Below are 23,785 nucleotides of genomic sequence, written 5' to 3'. Positions count from 1 at the left end.
ATTACATTCGTTTCGGAGTTACCTACTCTCAATGAGCCCTTTCATTTGATACCCATAATATCGCAGAAGTGCATTAAAAATAACTATATTCCCCTATCTTGAATGAGACGCCATATTGGATGTAGATGATCTAATGACATTACATTCGTTTTCGAGTTACTCTCAAAAAACCCTTTCATTTAATATATCCATATCGTAGGACTGCATAGGAAATAATTAATTCGCCATCTTGGATGGTCGGCCATATCGGATTTAGAGTGATGTCACATACCATATTATGCATGGTCATCCAAACTAAACGTGCATGCAAAATTTTAGCTCAATCGGTTAAATATATCTACTTCAAAATTGAGTTCCAAAATTCCACCGTAACATACATACTTACATACATACAGAGCAAGTTAAATATTTATAAAAGCTTTTAATAATAGTGTCTTCTTTGATAATCTTTCTGTTTTGGCGAGGTAAAAACTATGAAAGTTGCAAAATTTAACTCCGAGTTGTAAAGTAAGATATGGGAAAATTCGTCGAGACCGATCGAATCTCTGACGTTGTTACTATGTGAAAAATCGTTTGTACCTCATGATTTATTCAGTTTATATAAAGAAAATGTTTGTACCTCATGAATTTTTCAGTTACTATAAAGGAAATAGTGTCTTCTTTAATAATCTTTCTTTTTTGGCGAGGTACAAACGATAAATGTTACAAAATTTAACTCCGAGTTTTAAAGTAAGATATGGGAAAATTCGTCAAGACCGATCGAATCTCTGACGTTGTTACTATATGAAAAATCGTTTGAATCTCAAAAAATTTTATGTGAGTATAAAGTGAATAGTATCTTTTTTAATAATCTTTCTGTTTTGGCGAGGTACAAACGATAAATGTTACAAAATTTACTCCGAGTTTTAAGTGTTTTCGGCGAGTTATATTCTTTTACCTCGCTGAAATTTGTTTGTGCCTAATTATTGTGGATTAATTTTAAAAAAATAACTTATTTTACTCATTTGTACTGCTTTATATACATTCTTTCCTTCTACTCCATACAAAGCCTTATTTTTAAGGAAAAATATTTTTTTTTTGTTTTTGTTTTCGTAAAATAAAAAAAAATTAAACTTTAAAAACAGGTACAATCCGGTACAAACGATGCTCTTCCAGATGATATCATTGAAATTCCGGAATCTTTATGTCGGTTGCTAAGCAAATTTTACCCCCCCCCATTTCTACCCTATTGAGGTACAAACGATTTTAATTGCGGTACAATCGGGTACACTCCGGGTACAATCGAATGACATAATATATAAAAATCATTTACCTTGAACTCGGTTGCTAACTTCACATAGTATTTGAATACTTGGGTTATTTAACGTGTTAAATTATACTTCCTTAATCTGTTAAGCAACTTTCTTTGTAAAAATTATGATAACAAATCTTATCAGCACGCTAACCAAATCTTCCCATGTTATGGCGTAGTTAGCATCTATATTATCTACATTCTACATGTTTGCGATCGGCAATTATTATTGTGAAAATTTTCGTAAGTTGACGTCACAAGCAAATATTCGTCAAGCGTGGACGTATATAATTAAGGCCCAATTTCACCAACGACTGTTAGTGTTAACAGCTTGTTAAAATGTCATGACTTCTCTTTCATTCGTATGAAAAACTAAAGAGGTAACGTGATACTGCACACAAGAAAATATCAATTTTATTACGAATGAAGTTTGTAAAAAAATGGACAAGGATTTTATAGATAGGCTTGAAATTTGAATATGAAAAGTTATGGTCGTATAATTAATTTAACAACTTGGAATTTAGATTGATGTAGCGCCTGTTTGCTGCCTGGTCGAAGGTTTTTTTGGCAAAAGCCGAAACGGTTTCCAGTTACCACCGTACAAACATCGGCCGAAATTTTTGAAATCTCTTATACGATTTTATAATTTAATGATTGTTAATTTTGGTTCGATTGATTGATTGATCGATAAAAAGAGGAAAACTGGATGACGCCCGCAACTCTATTGCGCCAAAATTCGTTTATCAGGCGGGAACACATTTTTTCGAGATAAAAAGTATCCTATGTCCTTTCCCGGGACACAAAGACCAACGTATCTCAATACCAATCAGCAAAATCGGTTCACAGGTTTGGGCGTGAAGAGGTAACAGACAGATAGACAAATTCAGATTTTTTTTTATTCAGATTAAATTTTTCAAATGTTTTCTGAACAGACAGACAGACACACTTTCGCATTTATTCATATTATGTATTGATAGATAGATTCATATTATGTATTGATAGCTTCCGGCTTTAGTGCTGACTCAAACCACTGCGTTACAAATTACAAGGGTCAATATATTAAGTCATGTGGGTAAACAGATAATTCATTTAAACAACTCTATTTTACATTCTGCGGTTTAGTTTTAGGATGTTTACCGAATTTCAATGTGGTTTGCGCAGACGGGATGCTTTGAAGCCCAAACGTCGTGATTTATATATATATATATATATATATATATATATATATATATATATATATATTGCTTCGCAGTCGCCTGGTTGCGTACGTTTGGCCTAAGCTTAACTACTGGAATGTCGGATGAGTTTTTTGTATACAATGTGTTTTTTGTATTTTTATGTTTATCGGGACTCAAAATATCTCCATATCAAACAGCAAAATCGGTTCAGTGGTTTGGGCGTGAAGAGGTTACAGACAACATACACTTTCTAATTTATAATACATAATATTATCATGATGTTTGGATTGATATGGATATCAGCAGCGTTACAGTTATAGCTTGGAGTAATAACCAAATCTCTTAAGTCATGAAGCCTCAAGCGGCCACATCTGGCCGCAATAACAATAGAATACTCGTAAGCTATTGTGTCTCGTTTTTTCACGATCGATGGGTGGCTATATACTGCACACGATTTTCGTATTGGATTTCCGAATTCGTATTCCGCGAGATTAATGAAAATTTCCGAATACGGAAAGCTAATTCGGAAAACGTGCGGCCAGCCTTAATATTGAATACTGCAGTATTAAAAATTCGTATCGAGACCTAATAACTCTACCATGAGTTTAAAGCTATAGTATTATAGACTAAGTAAATATTTAGTATGGCAAATTTTACAGCGCCAGCGATTACTTGCGAACTAAAATCGCCATTCTTAATATTTACGTAGTCGGTATCGAGTATCGATAAATACTATTGTATTTATATACTCGATACCGACTACGTAAATATTTAGTATGGCAAATTTTACAGCGCCAGCGATTAGTTGCGAACTAAAATAGCCATTCTAAATATTTACGTAGTCGGTATCGAGCATCGATAAATACTATAGCTTTAAGCTCATGGTAGAGCTACTAGACTATTGCCGACTTTCGAAAGCGGTCGCAACTCGTGAGTCGCGCGTTTGCACACCTTACTCTTGAACGCTGTAACAGATGGTAAGTACTTTAGATCGTTTTTTTAATTTAGACCCGGAAAAAATATTCGGTAATCGAACCCGGATACCAGATCCTATACTATAGTGACAGTGAGGATCTCTTATCTCTATCTTTATGATTTCGTTGTAATGATAGTAATCACTCATTTTTGCTTTTATGCCTTTTTAATGTTTCAACTATGGAAGGCTATGTACTTGTCTAGAATAACTGGTAGGTCAGGTTATTTATTATTATGAATTTAAACTAAGTTGAGATATTTTTCCATTTCAGAAATAGGCAATTTTCTTTTTTCTCCGAGACGACTCCTGTCTAGTTAAGTAAAGGATTCCAGATACCACACTGGCAAAATTAGCGGAACATAGGTAAAAAGGGCCAAAACTTGAACTCAAGTGGGTCGGGCTGTCTGAAAGCCTTTTTTATAGCTTCTAAGCTTATTCAAGAAATAAAATATTGAACAAAACTGGCAAGTTGACAGGTTTTTATAGCAATTATGCCCTAATAAGTGTTTTTCGATTATTGACGTTGTAAGTGTTCCTGATAAGAATGGCGTTTTAGCGGGGTGCAAGGTATGCTCAGCTCATTTGATTGTTTGGTTTTTGGAAGAACACATTGCTTAGATACAAAATTAGTGATTTCCCAGCATCTGCGACAGCTAGAGCTGTAACCACGATAGAGAAAGGTCACACCTACCGTTCGGTCAGTCAGGCCTTAGGTGTGTCGGCTTCCGTGGTTCATCGTAACTTTCAACACTTCAGAGAGACTGGATCTTACGTTCGGAGACGAGAACAAGGCAGATATCGGGTGACAATGGTTCAGGATGACCATTTTGTAAGGAAACAAAACTTAAGAAATCGACCTCAAACTGCTATGCAGACACGAAATCTGTCGGAACAGGTCCAAGATGAACGTGTAAGTGATTGTACAGTAAGAAGAAGATTCAAAGAAGTTAAATTAAACTCAAAAGTGCCAGCAAGGGCACCAAAACTTGAGACAGGACACCGAAGAGCCAGGCTAAGATTTGCGCGTGAACATCAAAATTAGACAACTGAGTGAAATCTTGTGCTGTACAGTGATGGGAGCAAATTCTGTATACATTGTATTGACAGGCGATAAAGAATGTGGATAAATCATAAGGAAAGCTACAGGCCATCAAACTTACCGGAAACAATGGCCTATGATGCAGGCTTCGTAATGGTTTGGAGTTGCATATGATTTGGAGCCCGCATGGAGCTGATGATTATAGATGATGGTACTTTGACAGTACAGGGCTATAGCACCGACATCCTGGAACTGCATGGTGTGCCTTTTACACAGTTTTAGGTAGTAATTTCAATTTTATGTGCGTCCATAGAGTAAGAAAATCGGGCATTATTACCTAAACGATGCTGGCGTAGCCCAGGTGGAGAGGCCAGCGTGGTCTACGGATGTGGATCCGATTGAAGACGTGTGGCACATCAATGGGTGAACGGTACGAGTTAAAACTCCAGCTCCAAAATGTGTCCAGGAGCTCGAGTTGGCGCTAGTGGAGGAGTAGGAGAATATCCCACAGGAAATGATTGACAATTAAAATGCAAGCATGGAATGGCGTATCCAGGCCCTCTTGAGATCTATAGAAGGCATTACACGCTTTTAACATGGCATTTCTTTAATAAAAATGGAGAATTTATCTTAAAAACTTACTACTGAAATTTCAAAGATTTTCTTAATTTTTTGTTTTTTGCTGATTTTTTCTATTTTTCACGTTTTTATGCCCTATATTTATATAAAATTTATTTTTTAATAATCTATTAGTAAATAAATAAATAAATATATAAAAATCAGTGAACAATTTAAAAAAAATTGAAAATGTTGTTATGTTCCTCTAATTTTGCCGGTGTGTATTTAAAATAAAATAATATAAATTTTTTAACAAACAAATACGTTTAAACATCAATTATTTTTAGTATAAGCAATAGATCCGTCTTTCATCATATTATACTGTATATTATAATTATTTTCCAAATATTATATATCACTATACAAGTATTATGATATGAGTATTATGAAATTCTCAAATTACCAAATATTGTCGCATTGAGTAAGAAAACTTCTGTAGGCGTAGTCTTATTTTTTCGGGTTCCGTACCCAAAGGGTAAAACCGGACCTTATTACTGACTTCGTACTTCGTAGTCTATCCGTCTGTCTCTCTATCTGTCTGTCTGCAGGCAGTATCTCGAGAACCTCTATAACTGGACTTCTGAAATTTTCACAAAATCCTCAATTACTTATATGTGTATTTTAATAATTATTTGTAATATTGAAATAAAATAATTTATATATTATTTTTATTTAATTTATAATAAATAGGTATTTAAATTCTAATAAAAATAAAAAATAAAAACACAATTTTTGGCCTATATTTGCTGTATAACCATACGAAAGTCTGTAGAACCCTTCGTGCGCGAGTCCGACTCGCACTTAGCCGTTTTTTTTTTCAATGTTTGCTTTCTAAGTTTCCAAACATTTTTCCTTATACCGTGCGTTACTTGTGGTGATAAGCCATTTGAACCTAGGGAGTAGGGCTGCCACGCGCCAGTTTCTTAATATGAAATGGACTTGCAAAAATTTATTTGATTTTCTTAGAGGTTGTCAAAATGGGAAATCCAAAAAAAATTTGAATAATATAATATAATTATTATAAACTTGATATTTTATTAACAGGTAATAAAAAACCAATTTGTTCACTTTGTGTTCTAATTACTAGTTTGATAAAAATGTACGCGCCTGAAATAAAATGCATTTTTGAGTTATTTCTACAAGGGGCACATCCACATAATTATTATGTCACATGGGGAAGAGGAATCATACCAAAATATGTGACAATACATGATAAAAGTATTAGAAAAAAGCGTAACATGGATGGCTTACAAAAAATGAGAATTTTGTAATGGATTGGAGTAATTATGATGGGTCTGCAGGCTATACTTATAGAGTTCGCTGTGAAAGTAGTGGCGTTGAAAGAGTAACATTTTGTCGGTTTTGTATTTAAAAATTCATGACGCTTGCCCATACAAATCACAAATAATATACACTTTCAGCACTGCTACTTTCACAGTGAACTCTATAATAAGGAACTCATACCCCAGAAGTTTTTTGGTTGGTTTTGTTGTTACATACACCTTATTCCAGCGTTCCACTTAATGTTAAAAACGATCAATACGCTCAAAATGCCTTCTATTTTGAGCGTTTTGATCGTTTTTAACGTCAAGTGGAACGCGGGACATATAAAACGTTTGCCTGCCAGCCCTGAGTATCTGTTACCGAATAACAGCTGATGTAATTGATGGTTCCTAGTATTGAAAGCGGCTAATGCTTTACGCGTATCTACTATTGTTGTCGCGCAAAAACAGTGGGGAACCGCCATTTTTTACCAAGGGGTCATTGTTATAGAAATACTTTTACAGCTTCATAATAATAATAGGATCATTGTTACTATTTTAACGTAGTTTTCCTTGTAGCCAGTTAAAAAAAGTTAGACGTTAGTAGAAAGATCAGTTAGGAGTCTATACTCACATGCAATTTTCACACATGTAAAAACGGGACCCTATTACTGAGACTTCAATGTCTGTCCGTCTGTCTCCAGGCTGTATTTCGAGAACCGTGATAGCTACAGAGTTTAAATTTTCGCAGATTATATTATGTTTTTTTTTTTTATGAAATAAGGGGGCAAACGAGCAAACGGGTCACCTGATGGAAAGCAACTTCCGTCGCCCATGGACACTGGCAGCATCAGAAGAGCTGCAGGTGCGTTGCCGGCCTTTTAAGGGGTAATAGGGGAGGGTACGGAAGGGAATAGGGGAGGGTACGGAAGGAAATAGGGGAGGGTAGGGAAAGGAAAAGGGTAGGGGATTGGGCCTCCGGTAAACTCACTCACTCGGCGAAACACAGCGGAAGCGCTGTTTCACGCCGGTTTTCTGTGAGGACGTGGTATTTCTCCGGTCGAGCCGGCCCATTCGTGCCGAAGCATGGCTCTCCCACGTCAATTTTACTGTCGCTTTAACAACAAATACTAAAAATCAAAATAAATTAAAATTTTAGGGGGACTCCCATACAACAAACGTGATTTTTTGCTCGGTATCAATAATGGCAACAAGTAGACACTAGACACTTCAAATAATCACAAAATACTCAGTTATATAATGAAATAATTAATTAATCCCATACAATTTTCTTTTTCAATTCTTGCTCTATGGTATGGAACCCTTCGTTAGCGAGTCCAACTAACAACCGATTTTTTAATAAATGGTTAGGTTATTTTTCAACTTGAAATGACGTGGCTGTAGCGATATCGATTTTTCTCAGCAATGACTAAAGCAAAGAAATTAAAGTTCATTGTCAGTATTCATCATAATATTATTGTCTTTGTCTTTGAATTACCCATATGCATAGCTGGGCATTAACTCGTTTATCCGTTAATCGTTAATTAACGAAGTTAACATTTTGATTAACGGATTAACTTTTAGAAATATTAACGGACTGGTTAACTTCCGTTAATATGCAAAAGTCCGTTAATCGTTAATCCAATGCCTACTATTTACCGCACGGCACCGCGGCGCGGCGCGAAAACAGGTTCAGACGAAACAAAAACAATACTAGGTATATATTTTCAGGCGCATGCGAGTGAGAAAAGATTTGTTTCGTTTTATCATTTCATTACTCAGCGCCGGTGCTTATAGAGAGAGTGATTTGTTTATTGTTATTATAAATCATTTGCATGTTGATAAAGTATAATTTAGTTAGGTAACTAAATTATACTGCACTCTTCTTTATCAACATGCAAATGATTTATAATAAGGGTGCCGTGCGGTAAATAGTAGGCATTGGATTAACGATTAACGGACTTTTGCATATTAACGGAAGTTAACCAGTCCGTTAATATTTCTAAAAGTTAATCCGTTAATCAAAATGTTAACTTCGTTAATTAACGATTAACGGATAAACGAGTTAATGCCCAGCTATGCATATGGGTAATTCAAAGACAAAGACAATAATATTATGATGAATACTGACAATGAACTTTAATTTCTTTGCTTTAGTCATTGCTGAGAAAAATCGATATCGCTACAGCCACGTCATTTCAAGTTGAAAAATAACCTAACCATTTATTAAAAAATCGGTTGTTAGTTGGACTCGCTAACGAAGGGTTCCATACCATAGAGCAAGAATTGAAAAAGAAAATTGTATGGGATTAATTAATTATTTCATTATATAACTGAGTATTTTGTGATTATTTGAAGTGTCTAGTGTCTACTTGTTGCCATTATTGATACCGAGCAAAAAATCACGTTTGTTGTATGGGAGTCCCCCTAAAATTTTAATTTATTTTGATTTTTAGTATTTGTTGTTAAAGCGACAGTAAAATTGACGTGGGAGAGCCATGCTTCGGCACGAATGGGCCGGCTCGACCGGAGAAATACCACGTCCTCACAGAAAACCGGCGTGAAACAGCGCTTCCGCTGTGTTTCGCCGAGTGAGTGAGTTTACCGGAGGCCCAATCCCCTACCCTTTTCCTTTCCCTACCCTCCCCTATTTCCTTCCGTACCCTCCCCTATTCCCTTCCGTACCCTCCCCTATTACCCCTTAAAAGGCCGGCAACGCACCTGCAGCTCTTCTGATGCTGCCAGTGTTATAATAACAAAATACTTCTATAATAATTATTGTATTCTAATTTCTACCTAGAATACAATAATTATAGAAGTATTTTGTTTTGTCCCTAACCTGTTAACTTCCAAAACCTTAAACAAACAGGTTTTGTATGTACACTAACGCAATGATATAAGTTACAGCAAGGCTATATTACACATATTAACGGATTAACGATTAACGTTAACTTGCGTTAATTCGTCCGCAATGTAACGCTTTAACGATTAACGAAGTTAACTATTTGATTTACGGTGCCCAGCTATGCCCATAGGCCATAGCATACCACGATTGGTCAACTTTTATAACAGAGAATAATTAATCAAAAAGACCTCTGTAAGAAAAGGGATTCTAATTTTGCCAACAGAGGAGAGTGATTTAAGCTTCCAAAAGTACATAAATTGATTCAAGCATACACTTTAATTTGTTTCTAAATTACGCGACAGAAATCATTTGGTCGCTTACGCCCTTTCCATTTCTTGCTGTTCCATTTCTTGTTTTCTATGAGAGGCTGGGCCGGCCTCTCATAGAAAACAAGCAACCTAAAACATATTCAACACGGTTTTTTACTTTAACGCGGCGTCACCTTAATAGCGCAGACTAGATTGGATTTTTTACATTGCTCCTCAATGGCTCATAAAAATGTTATTGTTAGAAGTTACAAGCAATGATATTAATATTAAAGCATAATATGCCGGTTTTGATTTTCCATTACCGTTTATCACTTTTACGACCTAAAATTGAACTATTATAATCTACCAGTACAATAAAATAGTATTATGATTTTTTTTTAATATCTATTCACTAACAATGATCACTTATGATTTTTTGTAGCAATTTTTGTGATTATATCTTCATTTTCAACAGAAATCATTTTTATGTATAAAGAAACCTGTTGAAAATCATTATTTGAACAGCATATTATACCTATATTTCTATAAAGTATCCTATGTCATTTTTCTAGGAATCCAAGTATCAAATTTCAGCAAAATTGGTTCAGCAGTTAGGGCGTGAAGAGGTAACAGACAGACAGACACATTTTCGCATTTATACACCTAATATTAGTATAGATAATAGATATTATGGATCTCAGAAATACTCCAACTATTATTGCAGGTAGAGTAGATAATATGGTCAAGTCTTGAAATCTCTTTATGCAAAGCCATTTGCAAATGGTACTATATTATCATCACACATCTTAACCCTAAACTGCTTTCAGGACCAAAGTCTCCCTAGTCCCTCCGCAACCTGTTGAAGCCCGGTTGGTACCCAAGGCATACAGCATGCGCAATTCTTAACCCTAAACTACTTAATTACACGACCAAAGTCTACCTCCGCAGCCTGTTAAAGTCGGGTCGTTGGTACTTAATAATAATAATAATATCTATGGACGCTTCACACCACGTCAGTCTGGCCTAGTGCTAAGTTCCTGAAGGACTTGTGTTACGGGTACCAGACAACGGAAATATATTTAATACTTTTATACTATACATATATTTAAGATTTCTATTATATCATACACATTCCAGACCCGGGAACATTGAAAACTTTTTGTTCCGTCGGCGGGATCCCAACCCGCGACCCCCGGCTTGAGCTGCCACACACTCAACCAATAATTGAGCCCCAGAGGTCGTCAAACGTACTTTATGCAAGCTTTACAACATGTGCAACTAAACTATTTCCTTGACCAAATTCTCCCTCCTCAACCTGTCGAAGCCGTGTCGCTGGTACAAAAGACATATAGCATACGCAATTCTTAACCCTAAACTAATTCCAGGACCAAAGTCTACCTCCGCAACTTTTTGAAGCCGGGTCGTTGGTACCTTAATATGCAAGGCATATTAACATGCGCAATTCTTAACCCTAAACTAATTCCAGGACCAAAGTCTACCTCCGCAGCCCGTTGAAGCCGGGTCGTTGGTACCTTATGCAAGGTTTTTTTTTTTATTATACAATTGTGGCCGTCTATGTACTGTTCGTCCATATCCGTTTTTGTTATTTTATTATTTAGATTTTTCGCACCAAGGATAATTGAAATAATATTATGAATTTTAATTAATTGTGGTCCATCACGCCATGGACACTTTTTTTTTGTTTCTGTTTTTTTTTTTTATATATAAATAATATTATATATATATATATATATATATATATATATATATATATATATAATTGAACGGTGAGGTCCCAGTCGGTGTGGCGGCCAGTAGGTCCGACATTTTCCGATTTCCTTAGATTTTATGCTGCTCCACCCTTTGCCTTTAGATGTTGTGACATTGGCTTGGTGGAGAGGGGTCACTCAAGCTGGGTGGAGTTTCTAGGGTGTTAAAGAGATATCGTTCTGTGTCGAATCTACCCGCCATGTGGCTTAGGACTTTATCGTTCTTTTTTTTTTTTTTATTAAATAAGGGGGCAAACGAGCAAACGGGTCACCTGATGGAAAGCAACTTCCGTCGCCCATGGACACTCGCAGCATCAGGAGAGCTGCAGGTGCGTTGCCGACCTTTCAAGAGGGAATAGGGTAATAGGGGAGGGTAGGGATGGGAAGGGAAGAGAATAGGGGAGGGTAGGGAAGGGATAGGGGATTGGGCCTCCGGTAAACTCACTCCCTCGGCGAAACACAGCGCAAGCGCTGTTTCACGCCGGTTTTCTGTGAGAACGTGGTATTTCTTCGGTCGAGCCGGCCCATTCGTGCCGAAGCATGGCTCTCCCACGTATAACGTAATGTTCCTGTCTTTTATAGCCATTTTTATGTTATAATCTTTTATGTGTTCGGTTGACACCTCCGTGGCTCTTTTTATGAAGCTTGCCACAGCGTCAGTGTACGAGTAATAGACACAGGTGTTAGTGTGCCGGGATATAGCTACAACTGCATGAGGAACGCTGTCATGGATTGCCAGCTTTCGGGACTTGGTCTGTATGATGATCACCGAGGGACTCGTTAATCCCTGAGCTTCATGGATTGTGAGGACGCGAGAGTCCGTTCCCGATCCATAGCCTGTATTAGTGATGGCTGCTTTCTCCTCTTGTGTGTGGACAAGATACAGGGTTTTTAGATCGGTTTTAGATATTCTCCTTATGCAAGGTTTACAGCATGCGCAAATCCTAACCCTAAACTACTTTCAGGACCAAAGTCTCCCTCCGCAACCTGTTGAAGCCGGGTCGTTGGTACCGGTTCCGAGTGGCGGCGGTGAGCGCCGCTGGTACCCGAGGATTCTCCGCCCCGAGCGCCCCCTTTACGCCGCGCAAAGGGCCGCGACCGCCCCCCGCACCTAAGAAGCTGAAGGTGGTGCCTGTTGGCTCGGATAATGGTAAGGGTCTTTTTACCCCACTGTAATGATAAAGTAAGGGAGATGTTATTTACCCCGTAGCGTCTACTAGCTACTACCAAACTTATTTAATTGGAATTTAGGTTTCAAAATAATGATCCAGCGGGGCTAAAATGGTGGGACCATTTTAGCCAGTATTTTAGCAATTCCTCTCAATCAATTCACAAAAAGAATTGTCAAAACTGTCAAACTCACGAATGTCAAATTACTAGTACGAATTTAGACATCTGAATTGCAGAGTATCAATTTTGCGATTTAAAAAAAATGAATCATAATATTATGATTCATAATTGGATTCTCCAAAGCGACCATTTTAGCCCCGCCGACTATTTTTTAAAAGGTATGGTTTTCGTAATAGAGTTATAGTTTTAAACTTCAATTTTACCCCCTAGGTAGGTTAGTTTATAAAAAGACGAGCTTTTGCCCGCGGCTTCGCTCGCGTTAAGAAGTATTATTATATACAAACTTTCATCCCCTATTTGAACCCCTTGGGGTTGGATTTTAACAAAATCCTTTCTTAGCGGATGCCTACGTCATAACATCTACCTGCATGCCAAATTTCAGTCCGATCCGTCCAGTGGTTTGGGCTGTGCGTTGATAGATCACTATGTCAATCAGTCAGTCACCTTTGAGTTTTATAATATATATAGTTACCCAGTTTAATATTATGTTATATTATGTATAATACAAATGTTTCGTCTTTGTCTGTCAAGCAATTTTTCTATCTTATCAAACTAGGACGAACTGTCAACTGTGTTACTTAGGGTCAACGCAGACATAACGGAGTGCAGCGGAGAGGATTTTATTAACGCACTTGAAAAAAACCTTTAAAATTACTACACTAAAGTGTGATAACTGATTAACTGAATAACTTAGTTTGGGCTCCATGTCTCCCACAAATTGCATAATATGTAATTTTTTGGGAGAAATAAACTTATTATTATTATTACTTATTATTAACTGATAAGGGATTCCCATGTATCCTCGAGAATGCGCGACCATTTATGCGCAATTTAGTTCAATAATCTTTATATATAAAAATGGATTTTCAATTGTGTTAGTAACCCTAAAACTCGAAAACGGCTGAACGGATTGGGCTAATTTTAGTCTTAAAATATTCGTAGAAGTCCAGGGAAGGTTTTAAAGTGACACGAAGTTCACCGGGACAGCTAGTTTTTAAATAAAAACCTCTCCGCAGCGTTCCGTTCTGTCTGCGCTGACAGTAAAACGTTGCGTACGTTGTTATACAAAGAAACCTTTAAATGTTATTAGAAGATATTTTACACAACACTTTAGCACAGGCTACATTTCTTGTATTTCTTCTTCCATTTCCTCCGGTTTGCTTTTAGGGACGGTGACAATCAAACTGGAGTGGAAGGAGCCGAAGTCTGACCTGCCAGTGATGAGGTACAAGGTATTCTGGAGCAGGAGGGTGAGAGGACTAGGCGGGGAGCTGGACTCCGTCCTCGTCAATCATCAAACTGTACCCAAGGTAACGTAGACAGGGTAATCAGTACCTTAAGACAAGGTAACCAGTACCGCCCTTAAAACAAGGTTATCAGTACCATAAGAGTGAAGACAGGCCGGGATTATAAGAGAATCCGAAACGCCGAGGAAAGAAAGAAAGTAGAGTCTTGATAGACTACAAAAAAGTTGAATGAAACAAGAGTTCTAGCTCTGAATATTCCGGGTTCTATAATGAAATGACAAAAATACCCCCTAGGGCAGGGGTTCCCAATCTTTATCAGCCTGCGGTGCACATACAAGTCAATATTTTGTCACGGCACCCTACTCTACCTAGTTAATACAAAAAATATGTACATAAATAAATACCTTTAATAATTATAAGTAGTTAAGCAAGTAAAATAAAGTAATAAACAAATATTTAATCATCTGTCTGGTTTGTATTCATAATATAATTTTATTTTATAATATGGTTTTGATAATGATGGTGGATCGACTCACGGCGCCCCTCTTGCCTTTTCACGGCGCACCAGGGCGCCGCGGCGCACAGTTTGGGAACCCCTGCCCTAGGGTGATGAACTGATTATTGATTATGTATCTTGCGACAGTAGTGTAAATAACAGGTAAAAATTGCACAATATCTAATGTAAACGGCTGTTGCATTGCTGTCGCAATATGCATTAGTGTCTAAACAGACCACGCCGAAGTTCCGCGGCGGAAGTTCGGTATAATTACGCCAGCAATGTCAAACGCATGCAATATAACGCGACGGAATTTCGGCATAGTGTGTCATCGGTAATTTAAAATACATTGCAGGCGGAATCATGCCGAACTTCCGCCGCGGAACTTGGGCATTGGTGTGTTTAAACACTTAGAGCTTGGTCTGGCTGAATTTTCCACGGCGGCATAGTCGGGCTTCGGAGTTTGTTTAATGATTCAAGACTTATTGTGTAGAACCAAGTTCTAACTAAACTGTAAGAAAAAATATCGATAAATGAATGTGCGATATCCAACTAAAACATTTATTTTATTTTAGGAGCAAACTTACGTGGAAATAAAGGATCTGCAGCCCAACTCCATGTATTTCCTGCAAGTGCAGTCCATCAGCCAGTTCGGTACGGGCAAACTCAGGAGTGAGAAAGCGGCCATCTTCTATAACACAACTGGCGCAGACGGTAGGATCCTCGTTTAAATCTATGTTAATACCTACTAGCTGTCCTGGCAAAAGTTGTTTTGCCACATAAATTATTTCTAGTATCAATTATATAAAAGTAGATAAAAACCTATTCTCAGGCCTAACGAATGCACTTACTATCAGAGAAGTTGATTCCGAGGCAGATGGCGGACCTAATCATTCGACCGATCACAGCTAATATTGAATTGATATAAGCTGATCAAATGACGTAGCGTAGGTCCGTCAACTGCCAAGGAATCAATTTCCTCGATCACCTCGATGGTACATACAAAATTTCATTAAAATCGGTTGAGCTGTTTTGGAAGAGCTCGCGCACAAATACTGTGAGTTGTGAGTTGTGACACGAGAATTTTATATTAAGTATAATATTATAATTTATCACATAAGTCTTTGAAAACATTTAATTTTCAATATACTAATTTTAACCGACCTCCCAAAAATTTGGATTCTACTACTAGGAGGTTCATTATTAGGCTGTTAGGTAATATTTTTCAAACTAGTTCTCTTAAAAAAATCTCTTTACGCAACTTAATAACCACAAGGTTGGTGGGACACTGTCCTTCCACATTAAACTTAAGTCGCCAATAAGTTTTCAAACCTTCTAGATCCTTCCAGATCTGGGAACTACGCATGAAAGGGTAGTTATGCTGATTGATTACATTCAATTATTAATTCGATTATGAAAGTAGGAAATCGCGTGCGATCACTTCGTCGTCGGCGTCTGCGCATTGCCCACCCATTACATAAAATGTTTGTTACGCTGTCGGAACAATTAATTTGTACTAATCTAAATACATAGGAACATGCAAACTTTTTTACTGTCATAAGCATAACTCATGATTCATGAATAACTCAGAAGGCCATTCGCACTTCTCAAGCGATATTATGTATTATAATAATGAAGGTAAAGTTTAAAATCATAATATTATGAAGCTGAAAGTGCTCGCCTCGCCGCTGCCATTCCGGTGTAGGCGGTGTAGCGCGGCCCTAAGGGTCAGTTCACATTGCATCAGTTTATGAGAAGATACACAATAAACTAAGGGACCTAATAAATAAGACAGAGACCCGTCATGCGTTCAAGCGTTCTGCGTTCCTATTCTACGTTCGAGTGGTCAGTCACACAGGAGCAATTATTCTGACGCGGTCAGAACGCCCCCTGTGTGAGCATCTCTATATAACACAAAAAACGCAAAACTGACCGCTTGAACGCTTGACCGCGTGACCGCTCTTTGTCTGATAGGTCCCTAATTACATACAGAGAGACAGGCTTCTTTTTTTAATGGTTCATTTAAAACTCCACTGTTACATCGCCTCTTAACTGAACTGACCTCAAGCTGTGATTAGCCAGTATCACAAGTCACAACCGATAGGATTGTAGGTTGATATTACGTATTATTATTGTCCTAGGACTAAACATACGATCCATATTCTGGACCAATATTATTGTTTCCGAACTGGACAGAAAAATCTAGAGTATTAAAAATATAACTCTGGACTAGACTATCAATAGAGTTTAAAACTTTAAACTCTTATTGTTCGAAATTTATAATAAGAATATATACTTAATATATATTTTTTTTTTCTTTGATCCAGATTCGATAGCTTATTCAGAACAACTCCCAGAGCAAATACAACGAAGAAAAGGTGATGGAAAAATAAGAGGATTGAAGTTCGAGAAAATAGTTTGGATCGACAATAAGTTGAAAGCGAAAATATCATGGCACCCAGTCACAAGAGACTACGGTCAGAGAAAAAGGTGATTAGAACCAAACAATTCTTAACTATTTATTAGCAACTAGGTACTAATTTTTTTACTTTTATGCAATGATATTCTATGTTACTAACGTAACTATATTGGAAGTTTACGGTAGCAACGCGTTGCCACTTCGAAGATGCCTGCAGGCATATCTCACATACATAATGACATAACGAATATATGACTTGACATTGTCTTTTGCAATGATATTCTATGTGGTCTTTTGAACAAAAAAGTGGTTACGCATTTCTGAGAATCTTTTGTAAGACATTGCTACTCTAGTATTTTAGAAACTCATTGCTTTTATGCCTTCGAATATTGAAATCCGTACCACCGTACATACACCACGATGAACAAAATAATTATAACAATTAGCAAACACAATAAGATTATTGCTATTCTAAAAAATCAGGCACTTTAGGATCAACTTCTATCTAACGGCCATTCCCAATATTTGATCTATCTCTGGTTTTTCCCTACTAGAGATAGTAATAGCTCACAATTGACATAAAATATATGTCTCTAATGTCTAACGGCCGTTCCCAATATTTGATCTATCTCTGGTTTTGCCCTACTAGAGATTGGAATAACTCACAATTGACATAAAATATATGTCTCTAATGTCTATTGTGATTATAATCTATAATATTATTACTAAAGGTGGGTTGTAAAAACTTACTTTAACTATGACTTTAACTTTAACCAATGTAACAAAATGTCAAATGAACTGTCAAATCCCTAGTAGAAGTCTATCCATAATGGACGCCATATTTGACTAAAAGTTATAACCTTAACCCTTAAAGAGGCGTAGTTATAGTTAACTATAACTACGCCTCTGGTGCAACCCACCCTAAGTACATAGTTTGATTACGGTTCGACAAGGCTGTTTACGAACGTGGCGAGTCAAGGAACTAACGCTTCTATTATACAAAAACGTCATTTTTGACAGTTCTCCTTTACCAGCAGCGCCCATTGACATCATTGGACATTGACATAATATTCATTTAAAGCCTTGTCGAACTGTACACTAAAATTAGTGGTTACAATTTATTAAGTTGACGGCATTATCGTTTTACGATAAAGTCCTTTAATTAGAAAAAAAAATATTAAGTATTAATTTTTATTGTTATTGCTAGCCATGACATAAATGTAATGAATTATGTATTGTAAGTTTTAATATTTTTTTAAATCAGTATGCAAAATGATATCCCAATTCCAGTGAGACACTCAAATTTGCATTAGTTTTTTTCTGAAATCTGAGTAGTTCCATAATACATGCATGCACGTTTGCATTCAAGCAAAGATCGCGATTCACATTCCTATAACTTAAATTTGCCTTTGATTATTGCGCTAAAGTCTAGTCCATGTCTAGTCCCTAGTCCCTACTCCCTAGTTTTTTTTATAGTGAGGGGAACATGTTTTTATAGGTATCTATAGTCTATTACTACTTTGATTCGATTATAAATCGATTAAACGAGTTTTGCGGGGAATGTGAAAGAGTGCTGTTGTGTTTTTGTATTATTTTCCTAAAATTGTGTTAACTGGATTGCAATGTGTAATATTGGTAGAATATTAACCATTAGATATTCGTTATCGTGCACAAGTGTAGGCTTATGCTGCAACTTCCAGAAACGTGCTTTTTTGTGTTCCCTCCAAAACTCCGTCGAAAGTTTCAGTAAAGCGTTTACCACTTTACTGAATTGACCGACTTGACTCCTTGACTGTTTTGTTTTGACTTTTACTTAGACTTTAGACATGACGATATAGTAAAACGACGATATTGTAATTAACAAATTTAAGCAGAATATTACCCTTGTTTGTGGCAAAGTTCACCCACCGGGGGTGTACTTTGCCACTTTCAGTGCCAAAATCCAACAAAAAAATCGATTAAACAGTATGTTGATAATTCTGTGTCAAAGAAATAGTATTTTGTGATAAAAGTAAAATAGTTAATTATTAATATTTCATTTACAGATACTACATCCATTGGAAAGCAATAACATGTGAACACCCATTTAAGGAAAATAAAGAATTGTCTGCAATAACCGAGGTACATTTTCTATTAATTCCCTTTTTATTCAAATTATGTTAGAATAAAAATAAACTAAAGGGATCCGTTTCAAAATCAAAATAATTTAGGTATATTTTATGGGTCAGATACATATTTAGATACTTTGTCTCTGTCACGCATTATCAAGTCTTTGGCATAAAAACAACTAATCATTCTCAAGCTATCCAACACGTCAATTTGGAGATTATCATTTGTCAAAAACGCTAAATAATAACTAAATTATTTTTTTATTAGTACTTAATAAAAACATTAATTTATAATTAATAAAAGTACTACTACTATACTAGTAGTAGTACTTTTATTAATTTTAATTAAAATTGCATTTTACGGCATATCAATAAAGTAATACAGTGATGTTTTTTTCAGCAATCTACATTCGACATTTATGAACTCGATTACAACTGTCAATACAAGATAAATGTTAATAAATCTTTAAATCCCAAAACTCCGGACTCCGAGATGATCATTCCAGTTCCTGGTTGTGACTACTTCAAGAGAAAAATCAATAGCACCGCAATAAACTGTAAAACTTGATATACATTATGAAAGTAGGCTCTAAATAAATATTTTGTAATAACCAAAATTACATCATTTGATATAGTATAACGGTAGCGGTATTAATTTAAATATTAAGGTATTTAAGATCTGTGAATCATAATATTATTATTGTATCCCACCACTTAGAATACATACTTGCCGATTGTGTATTAATTCAAAAAATATATGCAAACATTTTTTTATAATCAGTCTGTTTTAAGCCAATTGTTATAATTAATTTGAAGTCTCAATAATTGAGAGTTGAAACTCTTTATTATTTTTTAGAGACTGGAATGGGCACAGAACATTAATTTTATTGTTCTGTGGGAATAAGTAACGTTCATAGATAAAATGATTTCTAGATTGTTTGAATGAATCCAACAGAGGTTATAGGTAATTATATATTTTGATGTTAAAATAAAATATAATTGAGCTGTAATATCAACGAATTCCTGATGATGTTACGTCAGTCTATATTATAAATAATAATATTATAAGCCACGCACTATTTAAAGACCATTCGACATACCTAAATGCGTAGTGGCCTAGGATCCCACCATAAGAAGGACCTTCACCGAGCGGATTAATGGATGAAAAGTGTTTTATATTCAATTACGTATGTCAACAAATTTATTGCAAGTGGTTTGCCTAAAAACATTCAGTCCAGAATAAAAAAAATCGTTGGTTTGGTTAATAGACAATTTTCATATCAATCGAAGTATGGAGAGATACCCGTAGATTATGAAAAATTTAAAACATTAGGTTGTCTATTTTTTTCCCGTATCTTGGGTAGGCAGGTAAATCGATACTAGTACTGGTCTGGTTAATGCTTAATGCATACCTATTCTACGGGCTTCAAATTTTTGACTGGTATGGAATTTGTCTATTAACCAAACCAGAAAAATGTATATTTAAAAAAATAATAATTCTGGTCTGAAATTTTTTTGGCAACCCACTTGCAATAAATTTATTGACATACCTAATTATATATAAATTACTTTTCATCCATTGACCAGGTCAGTGAAGGTCCTTCTATGGTGGGATCCTAGGCCATAGCATGATAGGATGGGATGAGCAGAGCATTTCAATGAGTAAAATGGGTACGCAACAACTGAAGCCTTCACGATGGACAAACATTATGGGTAAATAGGTGATAAATTGATAATTGATAAATCAGTGATAAATAATTGTGCGTGGTTTATAATTATTTATTTGATTACAATTTATAGGAAACTGTTAGATCTAAATTCTAACGTATTGTATATTACTTTTAAGAATTGAGTAAGTAAAAAGAAATCATAAAATACGCTTGATTTTTATTACCTATGTTCCTCACATAACTAGATAAAAAAAATTATAACATAACTAGACAACCCGGTGTACTTCCTAGTTACTATCACTTCCCTTCTAATATGAACCTTCCCTGGACTTCCACGAATAATGGTAGTGATGATGATGATAATAATGATAATTTATCATTATATCCCTAAATTGGGATGATACTCTATACTTACACTACTGCGTAATATTTTATACCAATTATTTTTAACAAAAAATTAAAACCGACAGTTCTTAATTGTATCTATAAAAAATCCGGAGTTCTCTTAGCACCTTCGGGAACATGGTATATCTAAGTAAGTACAAAATTTTGCTTTTTTGGTAGCATAATAATATGCGTAGGATACTTCCACTGACCTCTATAATACACTGGACAGGCGATCGCTATCAATAAAATATTAATATTTGAAAGTCGCCATATTGGCGCTGATTGCTATGTGAAAGCAGTAGTGAGTGTACTTGGAAGTTGGAACTACTATTTTGCAAATGACGGTTGTCATTTTCTATATAAATTAGTTCACAGTACGCTCACCGCGGCGCTTCAAATTGACATAAGAAATAGCTGTCATTTTGTACGGCACAGCCTGTCCAGTGTATTATAGAGGTCAGTGGATACTTCTTATAAAATCGAAATCACCATAATATGTTTTCATATAAAGAGGAGTTCTCTCGCTTACTCTATAGATCCCATCATCAGGTCGAAATTATAAAGATTTTCAAAATAGCTTAACTTACTTCAGAAAAAGACATCTGTTTAAAGACATCTGTGATCCGTTTTAATCTAAAAATATCTACTATGAAAAGTACCAATAATGGGGTCATAATGTAAAGATGTATGGTGGAATGGTAATGATGATGATGATGATTAATAAAGTAATTTGCATAGTAGCGTAACCTTTCAGTTCTTAAAACAATGCCGAAATCCCCATTCCCCAAACATATTATTGTTATATTTTGTAATATATTATGATACTAGCTGTTGCCCGCGACTTCGTCCACAAAGTTGGTGTCCAAAAAAAACCCTGGTACCCCTTAAATCAAAACAGTTGTGCAGTGTGCACATAATATTTCATTTTTTTAAATTAAAGTTTATATTTTATGCCAAAATTTTTAAGCTTATTTAGCCCCCCAATTACAGAACTTTACCCATATAATACTAGGTATTTATCATTGATATAGGTTTAAGGTTACGTCACTACATAGATAAAATATTGAGTTATTTAACCCTTTTTTCCAGTAAAAAAATAGCCTATGTCCTTTCTCAGGCTTTAGACTATCTGTATACAAAATTTCATTACAATCGGTTCGGTAGTTAATAAAGCGAGACAGACAGACAGAGATACTTTCGCATTTATAATATTAGTATGGATTCAAGACCTTCATAATCAATATTTTATAGCTGTACACATGTATTTATTATAAAGATTTAACTAAAATAAAAAATGGATTCTATTGAACTAATATTTCATTAAAATGCAAAAAATGATAATAACATAACATCACATTTTTAGTAAGATACATCAGACTATGAAACTGCCGATAAACTGGTGTTCAAAACACAATTCACGATTAAACTTGTAATCGATTATCGAATAGCCGCGTTGTGACTTGTGAGTCGTGAACTCGTCTCACGTCTGTCAAAGTGGCACAACACTAGTGAGCCGCAAATGTCAAAAGCGAATTTGCAATTTGCGAATACGAAAATACTATAAATGAGAAAATAATTAAATTTTCAATTTCTATTGCAATATTTTATGAATCCGCTTTTAATTTATATATTTTAATATACAACGCGTAAATTCTTTAAGTGTTTATATTAGTGTTTAAGTGATTTATTAGATTTATAAAAATGAGCGAATTTTCGAAAATTTTCCCGTTTTATTAATATGCACAGTTTAACTATTTTAACGATTTATCGCAATATTTGAGTAGAAAGTGCACCCTTTATTATAATAGAATACCTTTAAGTGTACATTTTTTAAACAGTGTTTTTAAAAATCTAAATTTTCGCATCTGGGCGTAACCAAGTGAATTTTGTGCCGTGCATTTTATTAAATATGTTTTTTTGTGTGTTTTTCTGAACAATTTGTGATTGTATTAAATCTCAAAAATGGCTGAGGACGAAGTTTTGTTTGATGATGTGTATGAACTGTGTGAAATCATTGGCAAGTAAGTAACAGTGTTTAAAATACTTTAAATCTCACAATTCTAGGTATTATAAGATATTCATAAATATCATATTAAGTATATCTATTTAAGTTATTAAATAAAAACACACTTTTCCTCTTATATCTCCTTATATAGACTAACCTACCGAGTACCAACTACCTATAATAAACCTACTATTTAGATATTGTCATTAACTTATTCTATTAAAGTCATAAGCAGACATGCAAATAAGAAACAGAGTCTTACTGTAAGTTTTCTATGACAATCAGATTTAGGGTGTCTAACCCAAATGGTAAAAGCAGGACTATTACTGACAATTCAATGTCAGCATCCAGTTCTTCCTTAGGTCCTTATTATAACAATGATAGGTAACTTAAGGCCCTCATATTCCGGAGAATTCAGTTAGGCTGACTCAGGCTTGTTTTGTGCATTCCCTTGTGTCTACCGGGTACAACTCCAGTCAGGTCAGCCTGTGATAATCCAACCAAATTCCATCACCCTCACTGTATATTCAAGACCCCTGAAATGTTCTATTTTTATCAATATATTACAAATGTAAAATTAGCTTTATGATACATGAAAAATTAGCTTTGATATGGAAGGTTAAAGCCATACCCCTAGCAAACGCCCTTGACCATACATTTGACATGTTGCCGAGATTCTATTTTTTGTATATTATTTTAGAAAATCCTATTTTTTTACTTATCTTAGTTCAAAATTAATCTAAAAAAATTAAAACGGGGAATATGTAGTTAATGAAATGTGTTTCAAATAAACGTAATTTGTAAATACTAGGGAGAT

General features: G+C 35.4%; 2 protein-coding genes across 2 annotated transcripts in view; both read left to right on the top strand.

The window, feature by feature from the left end:
- Positions 1-19,608, top strand: part of LOC121740426 (anosmin-1) — a 31,202-nt gene extending 11,594 nt beyond the window's left edge. Inside the window, exons 5-10 of the mRNA XM_042133115.1 lie at positions 12,252-12,436; positions 13,804-13,946; positions 14,955-15,093; positions 16,707-16,869; positions 18,844-18,919; positions 19,307-19,608. Of these exons, the coding sequence (XP_041989049.1) occupies positions 12,252-12,436; positions 13,804-13,946; positions 14,955-15,093; positions 16,707-16,869; positions 18,844-18,919; positions 19,307-19,474 (874 nt within the window). The 3' untranslated portion in view covers positions 19,475-19,608. The remainder of the gene's footprint in view (positions 1-12,251; positions 12,437-13,803; positions 13,947-14,954; positions 15,094-16,706; positions 16,870-18,843; positions 18,920-19,306) is intronic.
- Positions 19,609-22,643: 3,035 nt separating this feature from the next.
- Positions 22,644-23,785, top strand: part of LOC121740422 (peripheral plasma membrane protein CASK) — a 318,557-nt gene continuing 317,415 nt past the window's right edge. The window contains exon 1 of the mRNA XM_042133111.1: positions 22,644-22,984. Within this exon, the coding sequence (XP_041989045.1) occupies positions 22,926-22,984 (59 nt within the window). The 5' untranslated portion in view covers positions 22,644-22,925. The remainder of the gene's footprint in view (positions 22,985-23,785) is intronic.

This window comes from Aricia agestis, chromosome 3, assembly GCF_905147365.1.
Source record: "Aricia agestis chromosome 3, ilAriAges1.1, whole genome shotgun sequence".
NCBI classification, from domain to species: domain Eukaryota; kingdom Metazoa; phylum Arthropoda; class Insecta; order Lepidoptera; family Lycaenidae; genus Aricia; species Aricia agestis.
Note: the sequence above shows the minus strand (reverse complement) of the source record. Positions and strands in the feature narration are given on the sequence as shown.